The sequence below is a fragment of the Nanorana parkeri genome, unplaced genomic scaffold (genome assembly GCF_000935625.1).
Source record: "Nanorana parkeri isolate BGI_ZX_2015 unplaced genomic scaffold, ASM93562v1 scaffold1129, whole genome shotgun sequence".
In the NCBI taxonomy this organism is placed as follows: Eukaryota; Metazoa; Chordata; class Amphibia; order Anura; family Dicroglossidae; genus Nanorana; species Nanorana parkeri.
The window spans coordinates 16,267-33,020 of NW_017307397.1; the positions used below are offsets into that span (position 1 = coordinate 16,267).

General features: G+C 42.8%; 1 protein-coding gene across 1 annotated transcript in view; it reads right to left on the reverse strand.

Annotated features, from left to right (window-relative positions):
• Positions 1-4,432: 4,432 nt before the first annotated feature.
• Positions 4,433-16,754, reverse strand: part of ADGRF3 (adhesion G protein-coupled receptor F3) — a 40,519-nt gene continuing 28,197 nt past the window's right edge. Inside the window, exons 14-19 of the mRNA XM_018568038.1 lie at positions 15,967-16,166; positions 13,937-14,119; positions 11,024-12,400; positions 9,264-9,302; positions 7,672-7,707; positions 4,433-4,489 (exon numbers count right to left, since the gene is read on the reverse strand). Coding sequence (XP_018423540.1) covers positions 4,433-4,489; positions 7,672-7,707; positions 9,264-9,302; positions 11,024-12,400; positions 13,937-14,119; positions 15,967-16,166 — 1,892 coding nt within the window. The remainder of the gene's footprint in view (positions 4,490-7,671; positions 7,708-9,263; positions 9,303-11,023; positions 12,401-13,936; positions 14,120-15,966; positions 16,167-16,754) is intronic.

Below are 16,754 nucleotides of genomic sequence, written 5' to 3' on the forward strand. Positions count from 1 at the left end.
TTGCCACCTTTTCTTCAAGCGAAACTCTAGCGACGCGCGGACATTTTTTTTTTTGGAGAATGGGTGGTGGCTTATTCATATGTAAATATCGCAGTTGAGACTATTTTCGGTGGGGGGCCAGTAGCCCCTATCTTAATTTTGGTAGCCCCTGTCTGCCTGACATCTTGTGTCCGGGTTTCTGCTGCTATGAAACCCGGACACAGCATTCAAAACCCGGACTGCCTGGGTGAATCCTGAACAGGTGGCAAACCTAAGTGCCAGTCCTTTTCCAGGTTGAGCGGCATCCAAAATCTACACTTTAGCACTTTAAGGGTCTTTGTATTGCTTTACTAGAACATAATTGCTAATGAAAATCGGCACAAGAGAGAGTGTTAGGTGACAGGCACCTATCAGTATGGAAACATATTTAAAGTGAACTAAAAGAACAAATATTTGCAGGTCTGCCTGGGATGCAATGCCGTTTCCATAGACTAACATTAGACAGGATGACGCTCAGCTAGAATAATATCAGCTGTGTTTACACAAGCTGAAGACGCACAGTATTTTATTCTCCATTGAAATAAGATGTGAGGTGCACATGTCTTTTTCCTGGAGAGCTGTAGCATATATCACCTAGGGCAGTGGTGGCGAACCTTGGCACTCCAGCTGTGCCAAAACTACAGATCCCAACCTGCATCTACCTCTGGGGGTTATGTCTGTGACTGTCAGCCTTGCAATGCCTCATGGGACTTGTAGTTCCAAAACAGCTGGAGTGCCAAGGTTCGCCACCACTGACCTAAGGAATGCAGCTGCGAGATCCTTGCTTTCTTCACCAGCCGTAGCTCTCACATGGTGGTCCAACTCACTCTGCTGGACTTTATATTATGAACAATGCAGCAGGAACATTAAGACTCTCCGTGTCGGTAGTGGTGGGATATTCAGAAACTTTGAAGACATCAAGTGCACAACTTGACTCACCTGCGTGCACCCTAATTTGTTTTTAAGTGGACCTTTTAATGTGAAGTGGACTAAAGGTATGCACCCCATTCCTCCTTTAATTCATTTATATAACCTTTATACCAGAATATAAGGTTCAGTGAGTTTTTCAGAACTTTGAAGACATAAGAACCCATTGGACAACTTGGCCCACCGACATGCAACCTAACTAATTTGTTTTAAGTGCATCATTTCATTTTATCTAAAGTGGGCTAAAGGTATGCAGTCCATTCTTCAATAAATCAATTTATAAAACCTTTATGCCAAAAATATAAGGTTTCATCTTGATAGTGATGGGATATACAGAAACTTCGAAGCCATATGAATCCAGCAGACAGTTTGGCCCACCTGCATGCACCCTTAACTGATTTGTTTTAAGTGGACTATTTAATCGTATTTAAAGTGGACTAAAGGTATGCATACCATTCTTAAGGAGAACTATGGGGTAAGTTTTTTCCCCCATAGTTCTCCTCAGGGTCACGGAGGACATAAGCTAGTGTCCTCCCATCACCCAAAGCTCAGTATACCTCAAGCTACAGCTCGCGGTATACTGAGACCGCCGCAGCCGGGACGGATCCCGACATTACTGTCGGGATCCACCCAGCTGCGTGATTGACAGCTGGCTCTGCCTATCTAGGGGCAGACCCAGCTGTACCCGCCCCCATCCGTTCCGCCAGTCAGCGCTCGAGGATCGGAGCGTGGAGGGGGGGGAAATCCCTGCAGGGAGCCGTGAGTGACAGTCACGGCTCTCTGCAGGGACATGATCGAGAAGTGAGCGAGCGACGGTATGTGTTCGCTCACTTCCCTATTGAGCCGACGTGTGACAGTTTTATTGCCACACGTCGGCTCGAACTATGAGGCTGAGTGAAAATCACTCACCTCATAGTTCTCCTTTAATTAAACCAATGTATATATTTTATGCCAAAATATAAGGTTAAAGACATCCGTTAACCACCCTACTGCAATAAAACTGAAGAAATCCACCAAAACAATGTCTCTGAATTGGTTGACACCATATTGGATTAGTCTTCATTATGAACTGACACCCTCTTCCTGCTCGGATGGGTCAGTCTAAATGTGCCAAAATTAGGCCTCCATGGAATCCACCTTTCCCAGTCTTGGGCTGAACTGGCGATAAAACCTTTTTGCTACTGAGAGCTTTAACACCTTGCTGGCAGAAACCTCATTTGCATGAGATAATAGCCAACAATAGCTAAAGCACTTATTAGTAAAGTGATTTATTGACCCATGTAGCCTTAATGTGCCCTTCCCCACCTCCTGCTCCTATATACATTATATCCTATATATACCTTATATTCAAAACGCTGTACACAGTAGTTGTTTTCTAGCATCATAATTTATATATTTTATTTTAGCAACTCAATTGTGGTCCTTATGAAAATAGAAGAAACCAGAAAAGGTAACAGAATGCTCCATTGTAATTCCGTCATAGTACCTGCAGGGCCATAACTACAGATCACAGGGCTCCATAGCAAAAATGAGATGCAGGCCTCCCTGATGACCTCAGAATAACATAGACACCAGAATAACATAGATAACAGCAATGCTTTTTGATGCATTCTGCTATGTCTCATGCGTCAATAAACAGACGCCATTGATTCATTACTTGGAGTGCCGGTGTCTATGTTATTCTGTGATTATAGACGGTTGCCCTCCGTCGACTGCCGCAGCACCCGTCTTTTACATGGAACAGTGGTTTTGAGTGCGATGAGTTCATGGACTGCCCCCTGATGACCTCTCTCTGAGCTGTATGTAATGATACCAAGATCCCAAGGACTCCTCTTGTACATGTGAAGTTGTCTCTACACTGTAGACTTTACAGGGTTGTCGTCAACTGCAACCACTCCAACCCCTAATGATACAGCTTTTGAGAAAGCTGGCCAGATGACCAGTGAAACGTCTTCAAGAAAAATGCAGCAAGTCCTGTTGCCTTGACCTATTTTTAAAGATACGGTAATGTATTATCTTCACATGTTCTATGTTTCATTTGCCTCAACAGCCTAATGGGGCCCCCTTCCACCCTCAGGACCCATAGCAGCCGCCTGGGCTGCTATGGCTATAGTTACACCACTCAGTACCTACTTCCCTTTTGGCAACTTTTTGCTGAATTATGCATTTCATTGGAAACATTAGGATAAAAATGGACTAGAAAGAGTCAGGGGATGCCGAGTTTTATGACAGCATCGAAATGTAGAAAAGGGAAACTGCGCACATCAAATGGTTTTCCGCACAACAAGGTGAGTGATGCAGCGAAGAAAAGTTGATGTTTCAAGAATCTTGAGAACTTGAATCAGACCAACACATCATAAGCTCCAAAAAGGGCCATTTATTGTTCAAGGTATAAGCAAAGTTTTGGAGCACATGGCTCCAACATTAGCCATACAGTAATGACGGCAAGACTTCTCCTTATCTCAATAACATAAAGGGGAGGTGATCTGTGTGGTCCAGTAGACGATAACTTGGACAGATCTGACAACGCTGCTTGGGATTTCAGTGCAGTAGAAGCACTGTGTTGTCATCTCACTACAGGAAATTAGGAGCACACTAGATTTCTGGTAGCTCAACAGGTATTTTTCAGTTCTTGCAGCACTTTTAGGGAGACATAATGTGCATACATCGCAGAGAGAATTTTTGTGCCCAGGCATACACTTAAGCAGCTCATCATATAAGATATCAGTCATACAAGAAGTGCATTGTTTTCAATGAGTTGAGTAATCCACAGGTTTGCACTGTAAGGAGAGGAGCAGTATAGCTAGGGTTGCCACCTGTCCAGGATTCACCTGGACAGTTCGGGTTTTGAATGCTGTGTCCGGGTTTCATGGCAGCAGAAACCCGGACACAAGATGTCAGGCAGACAGGGGCAACCAAAATGAAGATAGGGGCTACAGCCCCCCCACTGAAAATAGTCTCAACTGTGATATTTACATATGAATAAGCCACGACTCATTCTCCCCCCCAAAAATGTTTGCGTGTCGCTAGAGTGTTCGGGTTTCGCTTGAAGAAAAGGTGGCAACCCTAAGTATAGCTCAACTATTGTGTAGTTGCATAGGAAGGAAGCACCAACTAAATATGTAATGAGCAAACACGGCTGCCCCCATGTACATATAGAATTACATATTATATAAAGGATTTTTTTTTTTAAACATTAACAAATATAATTATTTACATCAAACTGATCTCTTTTACAAGTAGATCATTAATCAATGAAAAGACGATACATTCCCTTTAAGTGTACAAGTACATGTACGATCACACACACAAATATACACCAGATAATTTTAGGTTTAACTTTCTAACATGCATCAGAGGAAAGATAACCTGATTCTGATTGGCTAGTATAAGCAATACAGAAACATCCTTTAGTCTTGATGAATGCAACAGAACACATTTATTAAGATTACAATACACTGGACTCTCAGTTATCATCACTTCTTCTTTATCTGGTCTTACTGGGAGCCTCAGAAGATGACATTGTTGTGGCCGTGGAGGTTTTCTGTGGAATAAAAAAAAACAGCTTTCTATTAGTATAATAACAGTACCAGCCAGTATTTATAGAGCTGTTTTATGTACTATAGACTTTTACCATATGTATTTGGATATTTCTGAAATAGGCAGGAAGAAGTCACAAATGTGTACTGTGGCATTGTGAGGCAATACCACGGTGTTAGGTGGCCTCAAAGTCACCCAGGGTTCTCAGCCAGAGGGGCTGAGTGGCTCCAGGAAGACATTACTGGTACCAGGAGAGAACTGCCTTTTCAGTTCTTTCTGGGTTTTCTGGATCAAGGTTGGGATCCTGGAGCCAGGAGATTTCTTAGAGCTCTGGGTGGGAAGAAATCTCCATTCCTGGGTCCATGCTTTGGTGGTGACCAGCACCTGATTGTGCACCTGTGTACATCCCTCCTGGAAGTGTGTGCTGGGATGTGTTCAGGGCCCCACCAGAGTGTCCTTGTTACAGTACTTAAAGTCCAAATCCAGACAGGAGAACCTTGCCAGGTTTAGAGCAGCAAACGAGCATGAGCCTCAGCTGCAAACCTTCATTCACGTAGGCTCTCCGAGTGTTAAAACCAAATGTATTTTCATTTCCAGTTGGTACAGCGCCCACTAAGCTTCTGGGCTGCTATAGGTGTAATCGCTGCAGGTCTCACAGACCCTAGATCAGTGGTCGAGTCTTCAACCGCCTCTGTTCATGGCCATTCACAAAGCAAATGGCCTCAGGCTTAATTTTGTGATTGGCCAGGAGAAGAAGAGGATGGAGAGATGACCAGCAATGCTGAGGTCTGTGAAACCTGCAGCACTTACATGCGTAGCAGCCCAAAACTACAGAGGGAACACTACTACTCAGACATGTACATGAAGTCGCTTTTAAATTTAGATAATAAGTCACACGCACTCCAATGCAATGCCAAGTCAACCTTTTTATTGACTGAGGTAGTGTAGCTGTAAGATGCTACCCTACCTCTGTCAATATAAAGATTGACTTGACCTTACTAGTTCCTTCAAGGGGACTGGAGTCCGGTCCAGTACTACCTGGTTCTGGTGGGATGAGTTTACCTCTACACAAGAATATCTAGATCTCTTGGTTTGAGACTACATGGTGTGTAGTTTGAGACTACATTATAGGATCCCCGATTTCCCACCCCACCCCACCTCTTGTATCCTCTCTTTCTGGGTCCCTTCCTCCCCCCTTCCTACCTATCCCCTCAGCTTTCCCCTCTTTCATATTCCCATACAACCCCACCTAATGTATGTAAATACTTACCTGCCCAATTGACATGACGCCTGTGAGGCAACAATAGTTCATCTACCCAAGTTAAATCACGGATGGGTGTTCTGCGCACTAGGCACGAGTGGGACTGCACCTAATGAGATGGTCCGGTTCCTCTCCTCCCACTGATGACTCTTCAGATGTTTAGGCGCCCACTGTGGACTTGCACAAGACCCCCCCCCGCCCCCCAATGGTCTGAAGTCCTGTCCGAACACAGGCTTTTATAATGTCATTGAGGGCTTTATATAGGTATATATGCCTTAGGGTTGTTGTAGTGTATATGTACGGTGGCTGCGTCCACTCCTTTTACGATGGGAGTTGTATACCCTGCTCGATACCTTTGCATGTCATTTTGAAAACTTGTCAAATAAAAGAATTTATAAAAAAAAAAAAAGATTGACATGGCATTGCATTGGAGTGCGAGTGACTTTCTATCTAAATTTGTATGTGTTTTGCGCAGGCATCTGCTGTCACTGTCACCCTGCTTTTTTGGGCTTTTTTTTCCAGTCATGGGTGCAATGGGATACAGTTTGTTTCAAGTGAAGTCGTTTTTAACATGCAGAAGAGAGCCTGCATACATGGAGGTTATGGCATGTTCACTGCTCTAGACCTGGTAAGGTTCTTAGATTTGGAGTTGGGCTTTGAAGCATAAACCTAGTCAAATGTTTTCCCTTTCCTTTTGACACCAGGGCAAGAAATGGATGTAGTAGTCTTCACCAGGACAGGAAGGCATACATAGCACTAAGGACATTTCAGGAGAGCTATCCTTTCTCTAGTGTGCTTTACCGATCCACCTCAAAATACCATCTCTGGGGTGCATCACTTTGACTCTAAAAGAAGGAACAGCATCAGGCACTTCACAAGGAACTCTTCTTTTTATTCCACATTCCAATACATCCACCATAAAACAGAGTGGGAACAGTATCAGAAAAAAAACACAGCCAGGCCATGTTTTGTATCTCATATTATCTCAAGCAAAAGGCTAAATGACACTCTGAATCCTGCATAAGAAAAGTACTTATTCTATTACTTATGAAGCCCCTCATGCCGTGATCCATCTGGTGAAGTAAAAAGGACTTTAAAGCACACTCTATTGTAGTGGTCAGTCAATTACTGAAAGTGTCCCGAGCAGAAACAGGCACCACTCTACAAAAATAACATGGAACTAAGAGATGATTCCTGCATCCCAGCAGTCTTTTAACCACAGAATGGAGATGCTATGTGTAGCTCTGTTTGGCAATTAAAGCAATACTCAAAGAAAGGCATATATTCATTCATAGTGAGACTATGGGGTTGATTTACTAACCTTATAAACACACCACGAATGTGTATACACCTCTGCAGTGTGTTCCCTCCCAGCATGATCTATGGGTGGAATCTAAACACCTTTGTAATGTGTACACACCCAGCAGGTGTGTTGTGCAAAGCCCTGAATGAATTCCAAGGTGATGTTGGGTAAATTAGCTCTATGTTGTGTTGCTTGCGTTGATGAATGCAAGGAATGTAAATGCATGAGCTAACCATTTTTGTCTAAACTGTGAAGCAGCATTATATATGCATCATGTGCATGATTTTTCCATATATGGCATTAGTGGAAATATGCTTTTAGAGACTTTTTGGTTGATAAATACGTTTTGCTGTGTGAAAATCACACACACCTGGTGTGTGTGTGTGTGTGTGTTTAGGTTAGTAAATCACCCCCTATGTCTCCTAGAAACCCCAGGAGAACATGCAGAAATAAGCGTGTACAGTACTTGCTAAATGTACTCCAACGTCCAGCCTCTGAGCAGTCAACTTATCCAACATATGGAACATTCGGTTCCCTGCTGCAATTCTTATAGCTCTGACATTGAAAAACACATCCTTATTCCATACTCAACTTTACAAATAAAACAAGACTGGAAACTTACAGCCAAGGATCTCTTGTTGAAGAGCACCTCCCGCACCTAAATGTAGATAGAACAACAGTTACATTGCAATATTGCTACTAACTGGTGACTTATATCTGTTCAATGATAGGAAGACAGCCATGCATGTGTCAAAGCATCATACCTTCAAAAAAGATATCTAGGTCTCGTTCACACCAGCCCTGTTGGACTGCATTGGGCACCATTACTCAACACAGTTCCAACACATAGACAAGGAAGTTTGGCTTTTGTCCTATTTCTTCATTTCACACCTAAAATAATTGACCACTTGAACGCATGTTTAGTCGCATGAGGATTGCTTTACGGAAGACAACCAAAAGACTAGAAGCTGCTTGGATTTTAGTTGAGATGCATCTCCAGTCTTGGAAACCCTTTAACTATGGTGAGTTTTTTTCCTGCGGATTCACTAAAACACTCATGAAAATAGAAAACTGGTCTGGTCTGTTTCTGTAGACTCACACCTCCAACCTGCAATCCTATATTCAAAATGTTTTTCAACACTGCTTCCATTTTGTCAGTGAAATGTTATGTTTATTGTACATGTCTTCAAAGATTGTATGGCAGATGAAGTTCAATGTCGATAAATGCAAAGTAATGCACTTTGGAGTTAAAAATAGGCAAATGGACTATACACATATGGGTGTGTCACTAGGGAAGTCAGAAACGGAGAAGCATTTGGGGGTCATTATAGACCGCAGATTGAAGAACAGCTCGCAGTGCCAGGTTGCTGAAAACAAAGAAAGCAGAGTCCTGTCTTGCATTAAGAAGGGAATGTATAGCAGGGACAAGTCTATAATTTTGCCACTTTACAGATCATTGGTTCGGCCTCATCTGGAGTACGCAGTCCAGTTTTGGTCACCGGTACTCAGAAAAGATGTCCTTGAGCTAGAAAAAGTCCAGCGGAGGGCAACCAAACTCATTAAGGGGTTGGAGGACCTGAACTATTAAACAGGGTTGTTAAAATTATGTTCTCTTTGGAGGTTAGGAGATTAAGGGGGGACGTGATTTTCTTGTATAAACCGTTCAATGGTGACAGCAACATTATTAACAAACTCTTTACGGTTAGTGCCGTAACAAAGACCAGAGGTCACCACCACAAATTGGTGGAAAAAAAATTTCAACACAAAGGGCGCAAGGGGTGCTTCACAGTTAGAGCGGTTAGGGTCTGAAACTCGCTGCCGCAGGGAGTGATTTCAGCGAAGAGTGTGTAATCATTCAAGAAACTCCTGGATGAGTTCCTTGGAGACCGTAACATACAGGGGTACAGGTACTCCTAAGAGCAAAATCACACATGGACTCATACACACGCACACACCAGCTCAAACATAAATACACACACACAATAGGTTGGACTTGATGGACTTATGTCTTTATTGTCTTTATTCCTACAGGGACCTCATCATTTCACTGTATATATATACATTATATACCCATTTATATTGCACTATATATATATATATATATACTGTATGTATATATGGGACTGCATTAAAATGGAAAAACAGCATTAAATATCTGGTACATTATTTCTACAAATGAATATCTTTATCCATTGGTGAATATGTCAAGCTTACCTTTTTTTCTGTGATGCAAGTCAAAAATATGAAGAAGCCCTGTGAAAAGGTAAAAATATATCAGTAACCGGTTGGCACATTAAAAGGTTAGTCAACCCAAAACTGATATTGGAGATTTTATGATACCTGACAGTTTCTTATATCTCTCGAAAACTCTATTGGCGAGATCTATCCTCTAAGTTGCTTGGCCTGCATACTTTTTTTGCCCAAAATGAGAGTTTCCCACCATCCCTTACAAATGTTTAAAATGTTATATTATGGAGAATGTAACAGGAGAAGCTGGGTCACCCAAAGGCAGGTGGGAACATACAAAACTCACAGAGGACAGGAGAAAGAGGTTAGAAACAGTGAAGAGAATTCATTGGGCCACACAAGGTGGTTGGGAATGGCCAAAGCTTTCAGGGGACAGAAGAAAGAGTACAGGGCCAGTGGTGAGATTTCCTTACTTCTGGTCCCGATAACCACCTGTCTCCAAGACAGGAAGTGAGGGGACATTTGCCAATGACAAAGCAAGGAGCAGTTAATACCTGAAAAATGTTTAATCCCTTCCCTGCTCTCCTTATTGGGGAGTTTTATCCTTGCTTTCTGTACTGTACCAGGTCAAGAAGTGATGGGGGAACGTACAGATCGTTCATGTCCTAGCTTTATCCAAAGCAAATAAAATGTGTTGGTTGAGGAGTGGGTGTTCCCAGGCAGACCACCCTAGTTAATGCCCCATGTGATGCTGAGCCTCCATGATTTGAAGTGAAATTCAATGAATGAAATAGACAAAAGTCAGGAGCAGTGTGCACAGAGGCTTTCAACAAATAAAACTTTAAATTTACAAAATGTTTTTTTTGTGTAAAATAGACCAGTGATCCAACTACTGGGGGCATGGACTGCAAACATATAATAATTTAAATTTGAAAGTTTATTTTATTATCTAGTAGATTTAAACACAATCACTAAAATATTAAATAAGCTATAATGTGTTCATTAACATGCAACATGTAATTTTAAAAGTTGTTCTCAAACTTTTTAACTCTGCAGCTTTCATAAAAGAATACCTGCTGATACTGCCATAAAAAGCCATGCTTAGGTACATCCTGTTAGAGGGTGGCAATTGTCTCATGATTGTGCTCCTGCATTGTCACCCTGTCACATGCACCCCTGGTTGAGACTACAATCATCTGTGCCGACACACTCTACAGACATGATTCACCATTGTGACTATCAGGAATCAGCATTGATGTGTGGTTGATGCTAGCGTGAGTGCATGTAGACAGCAAGTGGCTGAACGAGGCTGGAGGACATCAGCAGCTCTAAGAAAAGCAATGGCAATTGTTTATGATACAAAGTGCTTCAGCAAATGTCATTCAGTTAGGGTTTGGATCTACTTTAAACACCTGACTATTGCAACTCCCTCCTCATTGGCCTACCTCTACACAGACCATACCCCCTTCAGTCTATAATGAATGCAGCTGCTAGACTCATCCACCTAACCAACCGCTCAGTGTCTGCAACCCCCCTCTGCCAATCCCTGCACTGGCTTACATCCTCCACCCCCCTCTGTCAATCCCTGCACTGGCTTCCATCCCCAACCCCCCTCTAATTATATTGTAAAGCGCTACGCAAACTGGCGAACTATAGCTACGCTATATAAACTGGCGCTATATAAATCCTGTATAATAATAATAATAATAATAATAATAATAATAACACTAATGTTTTGAAATGCAAAATAAATCATATTAGTTATTTTTTTAGGGATAGTATCTTACCTGAAAAGCATTCATCCCAGCAAATCCATAGGTGAAAACTTGTCTTGTCATATTGTCAAGATCCGTTAACAAGGCAAACCCAAAAGCCCAGGTCAACCCAAAGACGGGCGTTAATACCACGACGGCCTTCATGATGCTCTTAGCAGTTTCCCTTTCATCTGGTTGGGTCGCTTCCGAAACCGATGGTCGAGACAACTTGGCTATCACTACCAACAGCGTAAGGAAGTTAAACATAATAATGGATCCAGCTGGAACTGCAAAGGCATAGATAGCTCCACTTTCTGGGTTCAACCAGCACAATTTTTCATGGCGGTACTTGCCTTTTGGGTAATAATACAAGAGTGTGCCAGCGGCAATAACGGCTGGGAAAAAATAGCCAGCAGTGAATGAGAGAGAGACAAAAACCGTCTTTCGTAGATGGTGGAACACAAAGAGTAGCTGGTGGAGAAGCATTACACTTTGGGCGAAGGTCCAGAAGAAAAGGGCCAGGTAGAAAAAGTGGTTTAGGAATGTTATCGACAGGCAGATCAAATGCTTGGTGATCACCAATGGAAAGGCGGACGACAAGAAGAACACGTCTGCACAGAGCAAGGACACTGCAATGTTTATTAGAGAGATGTGTCGGAAATAGGAGATGTTGGTCCTTGTAACCGTCTTCCACACAAAGCCTTCAATGAAGATACAGATGCAAAGGGAGAGTATGGAAACCCCAAGACCAGCATAAGTAATTTCCTCAATTAGCATCAAAGGTTCCACATTGATTGACATTAATACAGCAAAAGAGGTTAAGTGGCTGCAACTGCAGAAGGTGGTATTAGTGTCAACCCTTGATGTACATCCAGCATCTGACCAAGACCCACCAATACCTGGTAGAGAGAAGTCCCAGAACACACAGTGCTGAGAATACCTTGCTTCAGATGTATTTACTATGAAGGACATTTGGATATTGGACGAAACATAGCTTGAATCTGACAGCTTTATAGAGGTAGTCTGCACAATGCTGTTTAGCTGTGAATCATTGCTCTTACCAAACATACTCGGTAAGAGGTTTCCAATGGTGCTGAAGACCACGCTAGTGATCTTGAAGTCCTGTTGTTTAAGGAGCGATGATATTGTCTGCTTATCTATTGACATGCTCACCCCAAGATGAAGGGCAAAAGTCTTTGCATAGTCTTCGCCCACTCTTCCTTGCTCAAAAAAACTGCCCTTCAAGTGGATATTTTCAAGGTCAATCTCAAAGCTTTCATTTTCTGTTTTCAGGAGCTGGCTGAAGGTTTCCACAGACTGCAGGACTTTGGAAGCTGGTGGACTTTTCGAGCTCCTCCACAATGAGGAACAGCCGGGATCTGTGAGGTTGCTGGCAAGCGTGAGGAACTTCTGCAAGGAAACACAAGAAGCCATGTTTACAATATATATATATATATGGGAGCTGTTTTACCCACCAAATGATTTGTATTCCTGTCCATTCAGTCCTTAGATTACACAGCTCTCCCACACAGCACAGCCCTGCCTGGCAGGACACAAGACTGGATTTCTATCTGCTATAGTTGAATAACACTTACTGGCAGGGCCGGATTTCCCACAAGGCCTCCAAGGCCAGCAGGGAGCAGAGAGGAGGCAGGGGTGTGGAATCTCCCGATGCTTGGGACATGCAGTTGTTTTCCGGCCCTGAGTAAATCTGGTCCTGCTTACGGGCCTTGTCTTTCCCCAGCCTGTAACTGGACAGTGCTACTGTACAGATCATTGCAAGAGGCTGATTCCAATTCAGGTACTTACAAAGCTTCAATTTTAACAAAAATACTTTAAAGATGTATTGATGAACACAGTGCTGCATTATTTGTGTATTTATATTTGCCTGTTGTTTAGCAATAACTTTAAAAAAGGTGCAGACATTATTTCTAACATATGAGTTCAGGGATTGCACATTTAGTCCTTGTTTAAATGGACTGCCCTCTGACTATCAATTTGTGGTAGAGCAGTGGCTATTTGGGGTTTAGAAGGCAATACTGTCATCCTGAATACTATTTTTCCAGCAGGTATTCTTTGAACTACAGGTCCCCACCTCTTCTTTCAGGTCACTGTGAGGTTTCTACTGCTGTCTGTATCTTCATTAGAAAGATTTAATCTCACTTCATGTCCTTGAGACAACAGGAAGTGAAAGGAAATCTACCCCAAGGAAGGGAAATTCACTCCTGTCTCCACTGAAGCTTTATCACCAATTCTTGTTTCCGCGACAACCCATAATTTTCAAAATCCAATTGTCACAGGGACAGAAAGTGAGGTGAAATCTTCTGAACAGGGACACACACAGCAAAACAAACTTAACAGGGGGTTATCCTTTCCGTATGATATCCAAAACCAAAAAAAATATTTTGGCTGGAGTTACACTTAACAAATGTATCTGTGCCAACTTGCATACAAATTCAACTTAAGAACAAACCTACAGTCCCTATCTTGTTCGTAACCCGGGGATTGCCTGTATATTTTGTGCTGCACCGTGGCAATGTATACTGCACAGTCCAGTTGCAATGTTAACTTTGCAGCGAGGGTGCCTAAAATCGGCTATCAACCTTTTGAATTTACCACCCCTCAGGCGTCCATCTAAATGAGGCCTAAGAGAACAATATTGCAACTATCTTAATAAGTGAGTGGCTGCCAGAAATAAGCTAGTTGATTTTTGGTTTGCCACACATTGGGCACATTTTAACGGAATGGTAGAACATGACACTGTATAGGAGAATCTAATCTCCCACCCTTGACTAATTATTATCCAACTGACAAGGCATGCAATCCACTGCAAGCTCATACATGCACTAGATAGAATGTTCATGAGAAAATGCACTGACTCATCCTACTGCACAGTCATGTCTTCTAACGTGACACATGGCATGGTAGTAAAGATTGACCAATTACCGTTACAACTCTTGTGTCGAATGTGCTGTTCTGGGAGGCTGCTATGTTGGAGATGGATCCCAGGATGTTCACTACAGCTGACACCTCTGCCTCATTACTAACAAACGTCCCACTGCTATTGGACATCTGTTGGATAATATCTGGAACTTTAACCTGAGCATTTCCAAGACCTTGCTCCAGGGCCTGTAAAGTGCAAGAAAGCAAATGAATTCAAAGTGATCCTGCGTCTGGATCATACACCCCAAAGTATTTACAGATTCTAAACAAGCAAATAAAGCATGCTAAATCAAGCCCGCCTTCATCTCTGTATCTATAAGCACTGTGGAGAAACTCCTTTTCAAATTTCACAACACAGGAACTGAAATCTTAGCTATTTTCTATGAGAAGAGTATCTAGGCAGCCTGACAGCCCTCTAATATAAACACACAGTAGGTGTTTCAAAGCTCTAAAATGGCTGAAACCTACCTTAGAGTCTTTGTTGTGATCTTTATGGGCCGGTGCACACCTAGGCGACACCTCACTGCGCGGCAATCGTGCACGATTCCGCGTGGATTGCCGCAAGGTCAGGAGTCACCTAGGTGTGCACCAATCGCGCTGTGGGTGCCATTATTTTCTAATGGCGCCCCAGTCGCACTGGGCGGATTGCGCGTTTTTTTTCTGCGATTGCTGCGCCATGCAGGACCGCGCGATCCCGGATTGCTTAGGTCTGCACGGGGCCTCAGGGTCTTTAAGGCTAGGTTTACACCTAGGCGATTTAGCCGTGCAATATCGCACAAAACAGAGATTTGCATTCAAGTCTATGTAAGCTGTTCACACCTTTGCGATTTGTCCTGGGGTAGAAATCACCTGCAAAAAGGTGCAGGAGCTATTTTCGAGCAGTTGTCGCACGATTTGGGTCCCATAGACACCTGGATGTATTGAGAATTGCACAAACAGAAATGCGCGACAACCGCACGAAAACACCTCATCAGCTCCATCGCCTAGGTGTGAACCTAGCCTAAGATAACTTCACAATACAAGCAGCTACATTTTTGGCAAAGATTAGGAGGTTGATTCACCATTTTGGGAAAATGCCTTGAAATAAATAGGAAAGAGGAAATCAAGATATTTTTGGTGGTTTTTAGGGCCCATTCACACCACCTCCAGATCACCTCCAGACCAGACCAGATTGTTTCTGGACTTAAAATGCATCCCAATGTTTCCCTGTGCTCTTCTTGTCCTCAGTTCACACCATCACAGTCAGTTCCAGACCAGACAAGAAAAATACTGCGTGTCACATTTTGTCTAGTCTGGAAGGCACCGGAACGCATACAAACGCGTCAAAAACGCACTGGAACTCAACGCAATGTGAAAAAAAAAACATTTTTCTTTGGCTGGTTTGGATGATCTCACCACCCCTGGACTTTCTGCTTCTCTGGAGAGAGAGATTTGTGAAGATAGGAACCATGATGGCTGAAGTGGACACCGAATTCTTTGTAGAACTTGTGGAAGCCTGCCCAGAAATGTATGATCCGAGGCATGGGCAATAATAGGAAGATGGACAAATGGAGAGGCATTGCTGCCCAGGGTGTCCCACCGTGCAGAATAAGGCATGGTAGGTCAGTAATGGGTAAGATCAGGGAGACCACAAGTAATGTTGGTGACCAGTCCTTTGCCCTTTGCCTGCCTTCTTTCGGGCACAGCTTCCAGAGTTCAGTTTCCCTTTAAATGGCTTCATAGGGTTATAGAAGATTCTTTAAAGTATCCCGGACCAGTGCAAAGGACACCAAAGTACACCAAATTAAATCAAATTAAATCACCCTAAATTTACCCAAAACTACCCTCTAGGTTAACAACATAATAAATAATAAGAAACATTTCAAAGCTAATTCCACCTAAGTGCTCAATGAGCAAAACTGCTTCGGAGAAATTCCCCCAGAAATTCCCCCAATTTTGCCAAAATATCTCTGCTTATCCCTTCCAGGTGTCATATTTTTCATTAATACATTTCATATACAGAGCTATAATCAGTCCTCTGTGCTGGGTGTTACCTGAACACTGTTTAGTGCAGCCTGTATTTGCTCGCTGATACAGTTATCTTGCACACTGAGCCACACTCCGTCTGTCGAGCAGTCCCGGGTTACGAATCCTGATTTTCCCAGAGGACAGACTGCTGATGCAGACATCCCTGCTCTCGTCACGTTCCAGATAACACCGCCGCTCACATTGACGCTGCAATATAGATCTGCCGCTAGGGTAAAAACAAAAACATCCATCACTGCAAACTTCTGCACCGTTAAACTGTTACTTTATAAAGTCAAACTATATATCAGGGGCAGCGTGTTGGGTAAGTACTCTGCGTGTCTGATTTGCACCAGGATTGTAGAGTCCCTTTAGCAGGCTTCATCGTCAATGCTAAAGCCTGATGAAGGGACCCTGTGCGGTCCCGAAAGCGTTTGTTTGGTCATATGACAAAAAACTTCAATATATGAAGCTTTTGCTATCTTAAAAGGACTGGTGTGCTGGTGACATTTCTACAATTTTGCTGACAATCGCGGCACCATCCGCAGTCACTGCGAGCACCCCCCACTACAAGGGACATATCGGTAAGGAGTGCGACAAGGATAGTACTGATTTGCACCAGGGACACTGAACTCAATTCACAAAGCTTTTACACAAGGATAGGACTCTCTCATTTAGCCATGTGACTGTCATTTTCAAATCTCATTGGACTCCACTGAAAACAACCGTCACTTTAAAAAAAAAAAAAAGTAACTTTATTCTTAATTTTGTTTTTGTTTGTCTTTTATGGGAATTAATTTTTTCTTGCCAATATTGA